The 16,085-nt window shown below is 35.3% G+C and overlaps 3 protein-coding genes across 11 annotated transcripts; 1 reads left to right on the forward strand and 2 right to left on the reverse strand.

Annotated features, from left to right (window-relative positions):
- Positions 1 to 156: 156 nt before the first annotated feature.
- Positions 157 to 2,228, reverse strand: LOC100775323 (uncharacterized). 4 transcript variants are annotated; one of them, XM_041008193.1, is made up of 3 exons: positions 1,975 to 2,228; positions 1,708 to 1,865; positions 157 to 1,117 (listed from the first exon to the last, which is right to left on the reverse strand). In XM_041008193.1, exons 1-3 carry the CDS (start codon positions 2,059 to 2,061, stop codon positions 1,021 to 1,023), a joined length of 342 nt encoding a protein of 113 aa, XP_040864127.1. In that variant the 5' UTR covers positions 2,062 to 2,228; the 3' UTR covers positions 157 to 1,020. The 4 variants fall into 4 exon arrangements, with proteins under 4 accessions (XP_040864127.1, XP_014621119.1, XP_040864128.1 ...); XM_014765633.2 differs by having other exon boundaries at positions 157 to 860; positions 1,975 to 2,226; XM_041008194.1 differs by having other exon boundaries at positions 157 to 1,623; positions 1,975 to 2,224.
- A 1,250-nt stretch (positions 2,229 to 3,478) lies between these two features.
- LOC100788669 (pre-mRNA-splicing factor CWC22 homolog) lies at positions 3,479 to 8,939 on the forward strand. Of its 2 annotated transcripts, none has more exons than XM_014765635.3 (8): positions 3,479 to 3,677; positions 3,855 to 5,170; positions 5,277 to 5,466; positions 6,251 to 6,354; positions 6,488 to 6,590; positions 6,693 to 6,991; positions 7,481 to 7,786; positions 7,993 to 8,939. In XM_014765635.3, the coding sequence occupies exons 2-8, from the start codon at positions 3,956 to 3,958 to the stop codon at positions 8,356 to 8,358; spliced, it is 2,583 nt and encodes an 860-aa protein (XP_014621121.1). In that variant the 5' UTR covers positions 3,479 to 3,677; positions 3,855 to 3,955; the 3' UTR covers positions 8,359 to 8,939. The 2 variants fall into 2 exon arrangements, with proteins under 2 accessions (XP_014621121.1, XP_003541530.1); XM_003541482.5 differs by having other exon boundaries at positions 3,488 to 3,677; positions 3,949 to 5,170.
- A 472-nt stretch (positions 8,940 to 9,411) lies between these two features.
- On the reverse strand, positions 9,412 to 15,072 carry LOC100789202 (protein SMG7L). 5 transcript variants are annotated; one of them, XM_041008195.1, is made up of 6 exons: positions 15,049 to 15,072; positions 13,410 to 13,537; positions 12,716 to 13,318; positions 12,487 to 12,609; positions 12,170 to 12,378; positions 9,412 to 11,596 (listed from the first exon to the last, which is right to left on the reverse strand). In XM_041008195.1, exons 2-6 carry the CDS (start codon positions 13,467 to 13,469, stop codon positions 9,589 to 9,591), a joined length of 3,003 nt encoding a protein of 1,000 aa, XP_040864129.1. In that variant the 5' UTR covers positions 13,470 to 13,537; positions 15,049 to 15,072; the 3' UTR covers positions 9,412 to 9,588. The 5 variants fall into 5 exon arrangements, with proteins under 5 accessions (XP_040864129.1, XP_006594314.1, XP_014621120.1 ...); XM_006594251.4 differs by lacking the exon at positions 15,049 to 15,072 and adding an exon at positions 14,664 to 14,982 and having other exon boundaries at positions 13,410 to 13,532; XM_014765634.3 differs by lacking the exon at positions 15,049 to 15,072 and adding an exon at positions 14,664 to 14,982 and having other exon boundaries at positions 13,410 to 13,620.
- Between the last annotated feature and the right edge of the window lie 1,013 nt (positions 15,073 to 16,085).

Raw genomic sequence — 16,085 nt, forward strand, 5'->3', positions numbered from 1 at the left:
CTGTTTGCTCCACCATTATTTTCTTAATGGTTGTTTCCTGTTTTCATCAAGGCTCAAAATTTGAAAACTTATATGCTTATTTTAGGTTTTTGATTTTGATATCAACTGATGAGATGTTGAGTTGACGAGAAAATTCAAGGTAAGAAAAACCATTACTTACATAGGATAAAAATGACTATATATAATTGAGGGTAAACACAGTTCATCTAATCTACCAAATTACTTCTATTGAGAAGTTTCAGATTTACAAGTTTTTGGACTACGAATATTGAGATCCTCTTCATTATACATTAAACCAAAACAACCATAGAGTATTTCTCAAGCATTTTAAGACAGTGTCTTCGGAAATGCTCCCAATCTCACGCATCTTATAAGAAAAAAGTCATTTGCTCTTTAGGTTCTCTAAGCCCATCTCACGCATTTGATGTTCAACAGAGACTAAACCGGTTTGTGTAAGAAACCTGCAGGAAAAAAAATACATTCAGTACTGCAAGGTGTTATAAAGATGGATCAACAATAGTTAGTTAGCTAAGCTCTAGCCTTGTAACAGAAATCTGTTGTAAACCTATTAGCTGTGTGATACCTATATTTGTAACTAGAGTTGGTGTATATAAGTCTCAGCTGATGTAATTCTTGTAGGACATATTATTTAGTTTCATTGTGATCAAAAACAAACTCTGAGTGCAAGTGAGGAGAGGACATATTCTTTAGATTCATTGTGATAAAAAACAAACTGAGTGCAAGTGAGGAGAGGCTATTGTAAACTTCCCTAGAAGTCTTGCTACTGCATGCTGTGCAGTTGTGATCATTGAATGAAGAAAGAATCGGCTACAGTGTGGATGTAGGGGTCTCCAATTGCCCTGAACCACGATAATTTTCTTGCTGTTTTACTCTTTCTTTAGCTCCTTTGTCCTTAGTTTTATTGCTCATTACAACACAAAGGAAAACCACTATAGAATATTCTGAGTTCTAGCCAACAACTCACTCATAATTAGATGCCAAAAGAAAACCAATGCTTTTCTAGAATTTACTTATACATATGCCATAATGATACAACATGCATTTCCTTTTTTTTCTTCTCTTTGCAATCTTCCTCATGAAGGGAACACAAAGTGGCCTGTGGAATCACAATATGCTGACTAAATCATATCTGCACCTATGTGTTTTCCATGCCATTGCACCATGAAAAACTAAATCTAATTCATGAATTATAACATCACCAAATCCATCACAACATTTTGCATTGCCATGTGAAGTGCCACACACACACACACTTTTATAAAACAAAATACACACACAAACATGCATACATGAAAAGCTTAACTAGGAGATATAAGGTTGGCTTGATGGTAAAGGATGAAGGGAGGGAGAGATAGATCACAGGTTCGAATCCTCCTATTACAAAAACTAACAACTAATATTTGTCGATAAAAAAAATAAAAATGAAAAACTTAACTCATGCATGGGCATAAAACTTGGTCTTCCTTAGTACAATGACAACACTTCCAATCCAAGTTGTGTCATTTAGGAACCAACATGGTCAAACAGAATGTCACATCACATTCACAAATCATAAGTGCATAGTTGTTACATGATCAATTTTAGACTCCACAAGGATGCAAACTGCATAGAAAGCATAAACGAAGAACGAAATCTCAATTTAAATTTGAAAGCAATACACTTTACAATGGGTAAGGATGAAAGTACCAGCTGAGAAGCAAGAAGAGGATGAGGCAAATTAGAACAAGGAATGCAACATGGAAAATCAACCATGAATCACTGGAAGAGAATGCTAAGGCCAGCATAACAGCAAGACAGAGACCCAGCAATAAAAAAGTGGACTTTAAAGTAATCCATGTAGGACCCTGAATCAGAACACACAATAACAAAAAAAAAAAAATCACAAAAATTTAACGAAAAAAAGGGTATACTAAAAGTTAAAATTGGAAGAGATCGCTGAGTGAAAATACGGACATTAACACCAGGAGCTAAAGCTCCAAGGAGAACTGCTGTGGCTGAAGATACATCTCCAGCATCTGATCCTGTGTTCCGGTTTTCCATCTTGCAACGGAAATTGAAGTTAGTTGATTAGGGTTTATAGCTGTTGAGTCAAATCTCAATTTCCCGTTAAACTCTTATTCTACATTTCTACCAGTTTTAGCCTTTCAGTTTCAGATTTAAAAAGAAGGAAAAATAATATTTTGGGTAGATAATTGATTGGGCTTCGAACAATTTGGATCGAAGAAAATGTTATTTATACCTCCTTAATCCTTTTTATATTAATATATTTTCATTAAGCCAAAGAGAAAATTTCATTATAAAAATGATTAATTTGATTTTCTTGTAAAGATTAATTATCAACTCAAGTTGATGAATACTTTGTGCGAAAGTCATAAGTGAAAAAAAAAAAATACTTTCAGGTTCTTCGAAAAAGACAATCAATGGCTAGAATGCTAAAAGAAAAAAAAATTAATAAGAATTTGACATGTGTCCTATAAATAATGGCGGGAAAAGATTCTTAATGGATAGTAATAGAAGTAATAGATTTTTTTTAGTTGAATAGAAGTAATAGATAATAGATTTGTAAAATAAAAACATGTAATACATAATAGATAGATCGATTAGAACTTAATTTTATAATTAATGCAACAAGTGAATGCCCTTGGATTTATGTGGCTAAAAAAATCAACCTAACTTATTTTTTTTTCTTTAAAAGGAAAAGTTAGGTCAAAACACCTCTATAAAAAATCTTGAAAAGAAAAATAACATTTTTTAAAATATCGTAAAAATATTTAAAAAGCCAACGTAAGGAGATATTGAATCTCTATTCGAATCCCGGTGAGTAGCTTTTTGTTTTCGTTAAATGATATTTTGTTCTTTTATCTTATTCAAAAATATTTTTTTAAAAAAATTATTTTAGCCTTTATCTCATTTAAAAATTTGCTTTCATACTTTATCTTATTTAAAAAATTTAAAATAATTCTTTAACTAACTAAATATCGGCTAAAATATATATTTGGACCCCTAATGTATTTTTGGTTTTGAATTAGTTTCTTATGTTTTAAAAGTTCTAAAATGGTTTCCTAAAGATTTTTTTTTAATACGTTTGTCCATCTATTAGTTTTATCCCAAATAATGTTAAACATGATAATCGATTAAGTCAATAGTGGCTCCACTGCAATGGTATGTAATGTCGTTACACACGAGAGAATTATCCTAAATGACATTAATGGGATAATTTTTTTGGACATATACCTTATCAACCTCTCCATAATCATGGAATCCCATCACCACGAGAGCTAAAGGAATCGTGATTACGTTAGCCAGATTTAATGTCGTTGGAATTAAAACTAATGAACAAACAAACCTGCTACTAAAGAAATCTTTAAAACGTAAAATATCAATTTAAAACCTAAAAATAAGTTAAGAGCTGAAACATATATACATGTATGTTAGCTATAAATATATTTAGTTTTGTCATTTGCCATTCAAAACTATTTTAAAGGTCATTTATCATTTTCTTTTTGGATTTTCCTTTGAAAAGCTCGTTCTCGTTCTCAAGTCTCAACCCAGAAGAGAAGTGTGCGCGTTACCGTTTCTCAACTTAAACTCAACTCAACTCACATCCGAGGCTTTCTCATTCATTCTCTGTCGTAGTTCTGCGATTCACCACTCAGGCATGAATTTTCCATCAATTAATACTCTCATCTCTGCCATTGTTCCTCTCTTTCGCGTTTCATCTCTTTCACACTTCCTTTTTTATTTTCTCGCTTACATTGCTTTTCCAAAACCTCTATGCTCCATGTTTTTTTTCCATCCAATACATGACTTTTTCTCATTTTCTGTAACTGCAGTTATTTTTATCGTGTGCTCGAAGTGAAGTCTCTGAAATTTGTGCTTTCTCTGTGTTCTTCGATTTTGGATTTGGCTTCTGTCGAATTGAATTAGGGTTTGTATGGCGAGAAGAAGCAGCAGCGAGTCTGAGGATGACGCGAGGAAGCGCAGTGGCAGCGAATCTGAGGATGAGGAGAGGTATAGGTATCGGCGGCGCGGTGCTGAGAATGGTAAGAAGAGTTCCGGTCACCGTGATGACGGTCATTCGGGGGAAGAACGAAGCGGAGCCAAGAGGAATGGTGGAATCCGAGGTGATAGGAAAAGTACGAGTAGGGACAGAAAGGAGGAGTCTGAGAGCTCTGAGGAGGAGGGTCAGATTGTGAACAAAGAAGGGGTTAGGGAAGAGAAGGGAGAGGATGAGAGATTGCGGCGTGGAGGGAGAGAAGATGAAGGAGATGGCTGGGGTGGTAGGGATTCTCTTCCAGGGAATGACCAGGGTGAAAGGCGGGGGAAGAAGGAGAGTCACAGATTGCATCATGGCGATAGATGGCGTGGAGGTGAGGAGGACAGATGGAGATTTAAGGATTGCCACCCGCATAGTGATTCGAAGGAGGAGGATCACAGGGAGCTGGCCAGGAAATCAGAAAGGGATAGAGATAGGGATAGGAAGCGGAAAGTTGAAAGGGGTGGAGACAATGAGAGGGATCGCCATGCATGTCATGATTCGGATGAAGAAGATGATAGGGAGTTTGCTAGGAAATCAGAGAGGGGTAGGGATAGGGATAGGAGGCGTAGAGTTGAAAAGGATGGTGACAATGAGAGGAACCACAGGGAGAAGGATGTGAGCAGGCGGCAAGAAGAAAATGGGAAGAAAAATGACAGAAATGGAAGAATGGTTGAAGATGCAAATCCTCGACGGGGAACAATACCGGGAGGTAACTTGAATGGTGATGTATCTAATTTGGGCAAGAGTGGAGGTGTTTACATTCCCCCCTTTAAGATGGCAATGATGATGAAAGAAGTTCAGGATAAAAGTAGTGTAGAATATCAAAGGTTAACGTGGGATGCTCTGAGAAAGAGCATTAATGGGCTTGTAAATAAGGTTAATGCTACTAATATAAAAAATATTATTCCGGAATTGTTTGCGGAAAACCTGATCAGGGGAAGGGGACTCTTTTGTCGGTCGTGTATGAAGTCTCAGATGGCATCTCCGGGATTTACGGATGTTTTTGCTGCCTTGGTTGCTGTTGTTAATACCAAGTTTCCTGAGGTGGGGGATCTTTTGCTAAGAAGGATTGTTTTGCAGCTTAAGAGAGCTTATAAGCGAAATGACAAGGTGTGGTGTGTAGCTTGTTTTCTTGGATCAATTTTATGCATCAAATTTGATTTTATTTTTGTTTTGTTTCTGGATGTGTTTTTCATTTGTCTTTCATCATTTATAGCCTCAATTACTAGCAGCTGTCAAATTTATAGCACATCTGGTGAATCAGCAAGCAGCTCATGAGATCATTGCTCTAGAGTTACTCACAGTTTTACTCGAGAAACCTACTGATGACAGTGTGGAAGTAGCTGTTGGTTTTGTCACAGAATGTGGTTCAATACTGCAGGATCTCTCACCTAAAGGCCTTCATGGTGGGTATCCCTTTGAACTATAAGGCAACTGTGTGATGACTTTGCCATTTGTCTTTTTTCTTGTTTCCTGTTACACTTCATTTTACATTTGGAATCGTTTTTTTTTTCTTTCCTTTTTTCTACTTCATGGTATTAACTACTGTAGGAAAGCATGGTAAAGCTAAGTAAATGATATTTGAGCTAAGATTATACCTCCTACTCTGCAAGAGAGGGGAGTCTGGAATCTAGGGTTTTAAGATTCCAGTTGCATGAAATTGTGTTAGAGTTTAAGGGAAGATTAAAGAAACGAGTTAAGACCGAAGGTGCTTGAAGGTGCGTTAGATGATATCAGGTTTGCAAGAAATAAAAATTAATTTATTTGGGTGCTGAGTGGTTAAAATAGGAGTCTGAGTCCCTTACTGAGTGTGGCGTAAGCAATTCTTATTTAAAATATCAAAGTTGTAATATTATCATTTATTATTTATTACTAAAACCTCCATGTGAACTTTTGTATCTACTTTTTAGTTGTTTGATTCTGAGAATTAAAAGTTTTCTATCTAATTATAATGCCCAAACAAAAGCAAACATCTGTAATTTTTATCAAAACAAAAAAACTATGTATCTAATTATTGCTCTACTGAAGTGCTCCACTTGCTTCAGGTCTTCTGCTGGTTAATATTTGTTTATTTTCCTGCATGCTTGCAGAAATATGCTAATGCAAGACACTTATGTATACGTGCAAATGATGCTTGAGATCAATTTCAGTCTTGGAATTTTTTGTTAAATAAGTTTTATAATTTTGCAGGTATCTTTGAGCGTTTTCGTGGAATTCTTCATGAAGGAGAAATTGACAAACGTGTTCAGTTTCTGATAGAAGGCTTATTTGCAATAAGAAAAGCGAAATTTCAGGTACTTCTTGTTTATTGTTTGTGAGGGGAAATTGCACATTAACAAAATAACACAGAATTCAACTCTTTTGTTAATCAGTTAAAAGGAATAGTTTGAAATTGAAATGTGTTACAATGGTTGCATTGTCTTATAGGGCTATCCAGCTGTTCGTCCTGAACTGGATCTTGTGGAGCAGGAAGATCAGATAACTCATGAAGTCTCCTTGGATGAGGAGATAGATCCAGAGATTTCCCTTGGTATATTTTGTATTGATAAGTTTGTATCTGTTTCGAATTTAATTGATTGTGGAAATACTCATGTCATTTTGATTTTTTTCGTTTTCCATTTTGTTTTTTCAGATATATTCAAGCCAGACCCCAATTTCTTGGAGAATGAGAAGCGTTATGAAGAGTTGAAGAAATCAATGCTGGGTGAGGAGTCTGAGGATGATGAGGAAGGCTTGGATGCTGAGTCAGATGATGACGATGAAGATGATGACTCTGATGAAGAGGATGAAGAAGAGATGCAAATAAAAGATGAAACAGAGACAAATCTTGTTAATCTTCGAAGGACAATATACTTAACAATTATGTCTAGTGTTGATTTTGAGGAAGCTGGTCATAAGCTTCTGAAAATTAAGCTAGAGCCGGGTCAAGAGGTGAGCTTGGATCTCTTCTAGCAGTTACTTTTCTGTTGCTAGAATGATCGACTGCTGCCTTTTACTTATTCTAATTTTTTTGGGTACATTAAATTTATATTTTAATAATATGGAAGAACTTTAGAATCTAGTTCAATGATTGGTGTGATTATATTGAAAAAGATGAATGCTCTTTTCTTTATCTCTCCCTTGTATATAATCACTAATCACTAATTTGCCAATTTGTTTCTCGGCACTTATTGATCTTTTATATTTGGATTTAACTGGGCATGACTTGGGTGCAAGGTTATTTGGTTCTTTTGTTTTTATTGTTGTCTAATTTGATGCTCTTTTAAAGAACTAGTGCTTACATCATGTCTAACTGTTGTAAGTTATAACCATTGGCTGCATCTTTACATAGTTACTCAGATTGAACATTCATTTCCAACATCTGATTTATCATTCTCCACTAGTTACCTTTTAATTACAATTTTGTATAATTGGTTGCAGATGGAATTGTGCATTATGCTTTTGGAATGTTGCAGCCAAGAGAGAACTTATCTTCGATATTATGGTCTTCTGGGGCAGCGTTTCTGCATGATCAACAAAGTACACCAAGAAAATTTTGAAAAGTGTTTTGTGCAGCAGTACTCAATGATTCACCGACTTGAAACAAATAAACTGCGAAATGTGGCAAAGTTTTTTGCTCATTTACTTGGCACAGATGCTCTACCTTGGCATGTTTTATCTTATATACGCTTGACTGAAGAGGACACAACTTCTTCTTCACGTATATTTATTAAGATTCTCTTCCAGGTACTGAGAATGAAAATCAAATATTCCTCTTTTTGTTTCTTTATGCACTTGCATTATTATTTCACCAAGTTTGAATTATGAGTTTTAGAAATATACTTTTCTTACAATGAGACCTGCAAAGATTTCAGGGTTGTTTTCTAGATTGCATAAATTATGCCTGCATCTCTGTATGTGGAAGATGCTGATTTCGGTTTATGATGTTGCAGGAATTATCAGAACATCTTGGAATCCGACTGCTAAATGAGCGATTAAATGATCTAACAATGCAAGAATCTTTTGAATCCATATTTCCAAAAGATAATCCAAAAAACACACGGTTCTGCATTAACTTCTTTACATCTATTGGTCTTGGTGGTCTTACCGAGAACCTACGTGAGTATTTGAAGAATATGCCACGTCTTATCATGCAACAACAGAAACAAGTTTCAGAATCTGAATCAGATGATGAGTCAGGGAGTTCTGATTCATCAGATTCTGGATCAGCTAGTTCAGAGTCAGACTCAGACTCAGCAAGTTCTGATGAAACTGACCGTGCGAGTGACAGAAGACAAAGAAAGCGGAGGAGAAAGTGAAGCAATTGTATGCTATTGTCGAAGGCCCTTGCATCCACAAAACTGAGTATCCATGGTTTCTCAATCTTTAAATCACTGAATAAACTTGCCTTTTTATGTGCTGTGAAAGGGATATGTGGGCTTCCTCGGTAAGTGAAAACTGTGGCATGTGCTGTGCTGTTTAAGCAAATTTGACATGGTTCACATTGTTCCATGATCACCCCTTCATCATCGTTAGATCTGGAAAGATCCAATGGCCACATTTATGCTTAGAACCACACTGAACATGGCAGTGGGAACAACAACTGAAGAGAGATAGGAGTGTGAAGTTGGTGAAGGTTTTTGATAAGATGAAACGAAGTGGTGGAATGGTAACTCGGTTGCGTGAAAGGAACAAACTTGTTAAGAGTTAGACATGGTTCTGAAAGTGGGGTCAGTGTTTCTGGCTTTGTTTCAACACTTACTTCATAGGACTTTCGATGAAGACTTTTTTTTTCTTTTTCTTTTTTGGGTCTGGGACTTTTGTTCTTTCACCGTGTGTGATTGAATTCATCAAAGTTTGAGTTTGTATGCTTGCAATGGAAATGAGTCATTATTGTCAAGAGTTTATGTTTCCTTCACGACAGAGAATTATTTTTACCGCTATCATTAGGATTGCAATGATTATGTTTTTATATGAAACTGATTTTGAATGTAATATGCCTGTTAATACCGACAACTCGGAAATTTGTAGTGTTTGCGACTACAAAGCTCTACCATTTGTTTTTAAGACTTGCGACCTTTTGTACCTCAATTTCTATGTAAATTTCCGTCCATGTCTATTTTTTCATTCCATTAATAATCTGAAACCTTAACGAATCAAAAACTTTATCCCTTAGGTCCAATATGTGTTGGTTACCCTCTTTCATGTTTTCAATCACTGCTTGTATTTTATTACTAATTATTATATTAGCTATCATCATTAGAAGGCCTGTTTTCACTAATCGCGTACCCTAGGGGCAAGTATTTACGCTTCCTCGTAACTTCTGCACAAACTGTGCACCATGAAGATTATGCTTAAACCAGCTAGACAAGGGTAGAATGGAAGATATTTCATCCACTTTCTTTGAAATTAGCCTTTCATGGAATGGTTAAAACACTACACATTATATAAATATATACATATTTGATACTTGTATTGTAAGGAATCAAAGTGCAAGTAAGGCGTACAATTTTGTAATGATGAAACTAAATTTTCAGATCAGGGGAGTTTTAATTTCCCGTGAATGTAGGCCCTCTGAGGCTAGGGTCCTGCTGGAGTCTCCATTCCCTTTCCTTAAGGTACTCTAGCAGAGGCAGTGGCTCATTTCTCTGTTCTGTCACAGAACCACACCCATAAGGGCTTGGCCTTTGAAAATTGTGGAAGTGATTGGTTATGTGTTCACCAGCACCAAAAGCATAGGGATAATAACCTGGCAGCAATGGTGGGGGACCTGGTGGCTTCACATATGTGTACTGGTTAGGAGACGAAGGATTACCCCATTGATCAAATTGGTTGAACCTGTAGGTGTCAAGATGGAGGAAGTTTTCATGATTTCCATGAACATTCAAATGAGCAGGCTGCATATTATAGTTGACCCTCTCAGGTGTTGGATTCCCTCTGTACCAACGCAGCCATTCTGAAGAAGTTATTCTACCTGGTGGCGGTGCATATCCATTGGAATAAGATGGAAAACTAGTATCATATCCAAGGGGTCCATAAGTAGAACTCAAAGCTGAATAACTATTTATCGGTGATGGGTTTTCTGGCAATGATGGAGCAGACACAGTAGATTGTACAATGACATCGGTGTACCAAGGAGCATTATCTGGCAACAGTGGAGCAGAAGGAACTGGAACAGTATATGTAGCAGATGAGGAAGGGAAGTTTGGAAACTCATCTGCTGAACTGATGACTGCATTCTGAGTTCTATCGATGGAAAGATCGGCCAAGTACGAAGAAGCTAGTTCCTCAATGGGGTGCAACCTGTTGGTATCAAGGGCCCATGCATTGAGTGAAGGATGCCCAGCAGAGATTGGACCCTCAGAAAATGTGTGTGCATTTGATTCCTTCATTGAAGGTTCTAGCAGTTGGAACGATTTGTTCATCCTTGAATTCGTAATGTCACCTTGGAATCCCCACGGATCAATTTGAAATGGATTTTGTGCCATAGGCAGAGATGTAGTACGGCGCAGACAATCATCAGAAGGCAAGACTTTATCATCCTTGTCTTTTGGTGATGACATCTGCTCATGAGGGGGAAAAAGTGCGTACAATGGTGCAGAATTATACCTCGCTAGAGGCCTGAAGAGAATCACTTCTTCTTCCTCCACAGCAGAAGGTTTTCCATTAGTGCTGGAACTACTTGGATTGTCTCTTGTATCACATTTTCCATCTTCTCCATTGTCTTTGCGAGTTTTCTGATTAGGGTCATCCCCACTTGTCCATTTGTCAGTGGACTCTACATTACCTGTTTCTTTCTTCTCGTGATTTTCATCAGATCTAGCAGAGTAAAATTTTCTTTCTAATTCATCACATATAATCCACTTTTGCAAATTATTAGATCTGTTAGCAATCCTCATTGCTGCTTCACTCATGCGCTGAGCGCGCAATTCAGTGCCACTCTCAAAGTTGTTGATGTGTTCCCATCTACAAGAGAAATCTAGTGAGACATGAGAAAAAGCTACAGATGCAAAGCCCCTCAACTCATAGTCTTCCCAAAGTGGGGTACTACTATCTACAAGCTTCCTGGTTTCTTTTCTATTCTCATTGAGTTGATTTAGAAGTTCAATAAGCACATAAAAAAAGTAAGAAATAGCTGTTTCACTCTTTTGATCAGTTGCATATACTTCAATGGTATCAAGCATGCTTGCACACCACTCCATGAAAACAAGTACAGAAGGCAATAAGGGACAATGATTCAAAGGACTAGACTTCTGGCATCTTTCAACAAAACGGCCCATGAAAATGAATGCAGCAGCTAATGCCAGCTGTATCAGCACAAGTTGCTGACAATCATTTTTGTCTTTTGATTCATCTTTCTCATGCTTATCAATCAGATTCTTTAGGGTAAATATGAGTATAGAAACTATTTGTAAGGCTCGGAAAGGACCCTTTCTGGCCAAATCCATTTGTCCATAGGACTCCAACATGGTCTTTAGTTTTATATCTTCTAGCTCCATTATTTCATCTAACACTTCAATAGTAGATGCCAATGCAATGGGGAATTTCTCCAAACTGCTTCAGGAGACAAGGGGAAAATAACATCATTTCACATGTAGTAGAAATTGAAATTATGCATTAATGTGCATTATATCAGGATATTTTGTTATCATGACTTAATGTAACATTCCCAATTTACCAATTTATCATAATATGAAATCATATGTCTATTTCTTATTCTAAAAAAAATTAAGTGATCAATAGACTGGTTTCTTCAACTTCCTCCAGCAATACGTGTAGACACTAGTATATAAGAAGAGCACCTAAAACTGTATGGGAGTGTAAATGCATATCACAGTGGTAGACACTTGTGTATATTGCCTTGTCCTAAAGAAATGACAGATGAAACTCTGAAACTTGAAAGAATGATATGTTAATTTCAGTGATGCGTTATGTCCTAAAGAAACACATGGAAGAATGATATGTTATTAATGGCTAACTCAAAAGATATGCACAAAATGAAATCCTATTCGAAGATGCATTGAATATGCATAACTCAAGTTGATTATACGGGGGAAAATTCAAACTTAAAAAGGAAAGAAAAAACAAGAAGAAAATTCTAGAACAAAATAAATTGAATCCAAGATATACCTTGATGTTATGAAGAGGTAACTAACTGTTCTGACTATATGAGACCATAACTTTGTGTCCGTAAAATGATTACTTTCACCTTCAAACAGGTTGCCATTCGAGCTATCATTATTTGGTTGCGTTCCAGTCTCTTTGCTGATCCTTTGAGAAGGTTTGAAGAAATCAAAGCAGACTTCACTGGAAACACATTCCAGATGAGATGACCTGTTCTGCAAGATCATTAGAGATGGCAGCTTGTGAAGCTTAGAAACATTAAACATAATAACATATGGATAAAATAGATTATAGTTTATTAAAGAACCTAAATATTATCTTACTTTTTCCAACAGTAAGATAAGATTATCCCAGGCATCAGGAAAAGGTTCTTTAACTGCTAAGCTTCTTACACAGTGGTATAAAGCAAGAAAATCATCTCCAATATATGTTGCCAATACAGCCAACTGCATATGAACAAGGTTACTTGCTTGCAAGGAAGAGAGTAGAGGAAAAAAATCTTTTCTTATGCAACAGGTCTAGAACTAATTTCAAAACAAGACAAAAGCTTACCTGGTTTTGAGGGTTTCCACTATCTGGCCAAATCCTTGTTGCTTCCAAGTAGTGTGTGGCTGAAACTGACCAATTTTGCTTTTGAGCATTAAGGTTTTCATAATGTTGTTTATACCTGGCCAGATCCCCCATGCAGACTAAGCAGCGATGATGTAAATATTGACATTTCAGCATCGATTCTGGTTCAAAAGAAGCTGAAACACAACCCTTTTTATGAAACAAAGCCTCTTCTGGGACTCCATAATGTTTTCTGAGTTTTACAATTAGAGTTTGGTAAAACTCAGTGGCTTCTGAAAGAAATGACTTAAATGCCTGTATATGATTGTCGTTGTTTATCTGCACAACACCATCTTTCGGCATTCCTGATTTCTTGTTCTCTGCATTACCAGAGCTTCTCTTCATTATTTTGCGAAATTCATCAATATGCTTATAGTGAAGCTTCCACAAGGAATATTCAACTTCTTGAAGTTCTGAATGAGTGTGATTATTGAGGATTGCTCTCTCATAACTTGACCTGATGTTGTGATACAAGACTTGAACATCAGAGTGTAATAGGCCTTTAGAATGGATCAATGCCCACAGCTGCCTTTCAGAGTTCCCAATCTGAACATGACACAAGTTCAAAATTAAGGATATAGAAGAAAATACTTTTCCTAAGCCTTCATAGCTAGGAATGATAGTTTCAGAAAGTTACCTCAAAGAGAATATGTTTTTCTTTATGAACTCCAGAAGGAAGAGATGAATTAGTTGTCATGGCCAAAACTGAAGGGCTTTCTTCAAAGGTAATAATGCATCAGCTTGGCACAAAATGCAGTGCCTAACCTATTAGTATACTGGTGTCATTCTTGGCGCAAGGGCAGAAAAATAATTGGAAAGCTATACCTCAAAAATACGAATATAATCTTCTGCTCATTTTCAACAAGGAAAAAAGTCTAGATATAAGGACTTCAGAATCACAGTGTGAAGTTTTAATTCCATTGCAAATAAACGAATGCATTTTAAGAGTTAGGAAAAACAATCTCAATAATGAGTCCAAATTGGCTACACTGTAAAAGTTTATACGCAACCAGCAAATGGAAAGTAACATTATTATATTATAGTAACTAAGATATTTCACTTTCAGTAAAAGCAGTTAAACAGGTAGTACTGTTTGGCGATCTGTATTAAAATTGGAAATTATTGCAGTTTAAGTTCTTAAAAATGCAGTGTACATAAAAAAGGACTCAGATCAAATGCCATTTTACACTATGTACATATATCTTTTCTTCATCTTATCTGACTGCCCTTGCAATGCTATAGTTATACTTGCTAACAGAAGAAAGAGAGAGAAAAAGAACAATATTTCCCAGTTATCACCTTGTTTCTCCCAAATTCCCAGTTATTATATTAGAGTTCACCAGAGGAAAAGACTAAAACACAATTAAGCCCACAGTAGCAAGAGCATGAATACCAAAAACATTCAACTCAAAATACAAATAATAATCAATTCAAGCAAGTCCAAGCCAAGATCTCCTTGATTGCAAGTTGAAGGAGAAAAAATCATCTCATTTGAGCACTCAGATGACTACCATCATCATCTTTATGGATAAGCAAACACAATAGGAAATAGCTGAACCTTTCTGAGAATTAAGGTATCAGTCAGATTAAGACTAGAAAAAGAAAGTCTTCTACCTCTGCAACATACATTAAGAAACAATTTTGGAGAAAACATGGGACAAAGAACAAGTGATGAGGGAGTTACAAGTTTCATTACAACACCAAAAGCCACACACCAAAGGCTGAAATTGTTAATTCACGGTACAACCACGAACCACCACCAAAGACCACACACACAATCAAGATATGACAAGGCACCCCATCAAAGATTTTGTTATGTCAAAGGTTAAAAAGCAAAAAGAATAGCATTCAGAAAGTGAAAGACCAGAGTTTTAGGGGGAAAAAAGGTTACCTAATGGAGAGTTAAAGCTCGAATGAACATAAAGTCCAAGGACAGTGTTAGAACCAGAAAATGAGTCCAAATAATCCAAACAATAACATTCACTTTGTGAGGAAGGGAAGGAGCAAGGAGAATTGAATTGAGGCACAGGTATGGTGTTGTTGTTTCAGTTGTCAAAATGGACAAAGGTTAAACCTGGGTTGATGTTGATCATCAAACTATCTTAAACCATTTTTTTTGTCTTTTAATATTGTTTGCAGATATTTATTATGCCATTAAAATTTCTTAAGAAAATTGTACCAAAGGAATAAATTAAAGTGTGCCTCATCATCATCCATTTCACTGACTAAATATGCAGGATCACTTGTAAATCAAGCCAAGATTATTGTCACCGTACTTTGGGAATTATCCGGTGCTTCACCGAACACCGTGATCAAATTGTACTGGGGCCATTCTCGTCATTTGCTAAATAAACTTTGAGCTTGTAAGAGTTTCCCAATGCAAACTCTTGCATTAATAACGGATCACGGTAAATTTTTCTTTTCTTTTCTTTTTATTTCGTACATATCAATGAATAAAATGGTTAAAATAATAAATTAAAAAAAAACTTTTCAAAAAAACTCTCAATTTCAAAATGTCAACTCACAAACAATTTAATTTAATATAAATAAAAAGTATGTTAAAGATACTTAAAAATATAACAATTTTTTTACAGAAAAAATATAACAATGTTATTTCTAGTCGTTTTAATTTTTTTTTTATTATTCATGCAATGTTTGTCACTACATGTTTTGATCTCTATTGTGAAATTGTCATTAGTAGTAACATGTTTTACATCTTTGCAAATACAACAATTGTGGTTTCGTATTCTTATAAAATATAACTATTTTTATTTTTAGTCTCTAAAGTAGTCTTTATTTCAAGTATTAAGTATGGAGGAATATTAAATAAATACTCATTTGAAAAAAAATTGTTTATAATAATCTTATCCAATTCAAATATGATTGTTTATAATAATTTATGTAAAAAAAACTAATAAGGGTAATTATCCTTATATTAATATATGCTTACATCTTAATTATATTAATTACTTGATGTTAAGTAAAATAAATTATAATCAAATGATCATGATTTAGTTGGCAACACACCTAAGTTTGTGGAGATGGAAGAATTTGAATTCAATCCATATAATATACTCTTAAAATATATAAGAGCTTTAGTGTGACTAAATATTTGATTGAGAATTAATATCATAATCAGTCAAATGAATTAAAATTTATAAAAATATCTCAAAAGTCAAATGTCCTAATTACAATGATAAAAAAAAACTATAAGTCCTACAATCCTAACATCACTTTTACCTTCAACTAAAGTAAAGAAATCATATTAATGTAACATGATAAAACTTGATTGCAAGAAAAATTAGATAATTAA

Source organism: Glycine max, chromosome 13 (genome assembly GCF_000004515.6).
Source record: "Glycine max cultivar Williams 82 chromosome 13, Glycine_max_v4.0, whole genome shotgun sequence".
NCBI lineage: Eukaryota > Viridiplantae > Streptophyta > Magnoliopsida > Fabales > Fabaceae > Glycine > Glycine max.

Bases quoted from the DNA above. Each gene is read 5' to 3' on its own strand.
- LOC100788669 (XM_014765635.3), top strand. From the start codon at position 3,956: ATGGCGAGAAGAAGCAGCAGCGAGTCTGAGGATGACGCGAGGAAGCGC. The intron at 5,171-5,276 runs GTGTGGTGTGTA...CATCATTTATAG, and splicing joins CTTATAAGCGAAATGACAAG to CCTCAATTACTAGCAGCTGT. The intron at 5,467-6,250 runs GTGGGTATCCCT...ATAATTTTGCAG, and splicing joins CTCACCTAAAGGCCTTCATG to GTATCTTTGAGCGTTTTCGT.
- LOC100789202 (XM_041008195.1), bottom strand. From the start codon at position 13,469: ATGACAACTAATTCATCTCTTCCTTCTGGAGTTCATAAAGAAAAACAT. The intron at 13,319-13,409 runs GTAACTTTCTGA...TGTCATGTTCAG, and splicing joins AAAAACATATTCTCTTTGAG to ATTGGGAACTCTGAAAGGCA. The intron at 12,610-12,715 runs GTAAGCTTTTGT...GTTCATATGCAG, and splicing joins GTGGAAACCCTCAAAACCAG to TTGGCTGTATTGGCAACATA.
- LOC100775323 (XM_041008193.1), bottom strand. From the start codon at position 2,061: ATGGAAAACCGGAACACAGGATCAGATGCTGGAGATGTATCTTCAGCC. The intron at 1,866-1,974 runs GTCCGTATTTTC...GTTCTGATTCAG, and splicing joins CTTTAGCTCCTGGTGTTAAT to GGTCCTACATGGATTACTTT. The intron at 1,118-1,707 runs GTACTTTCATCC...GTGATTCCACAG, and splicing joins CTCTTCTTGCTTCTCAGCTG to GCCACTTTGTGTTCCCTTCA.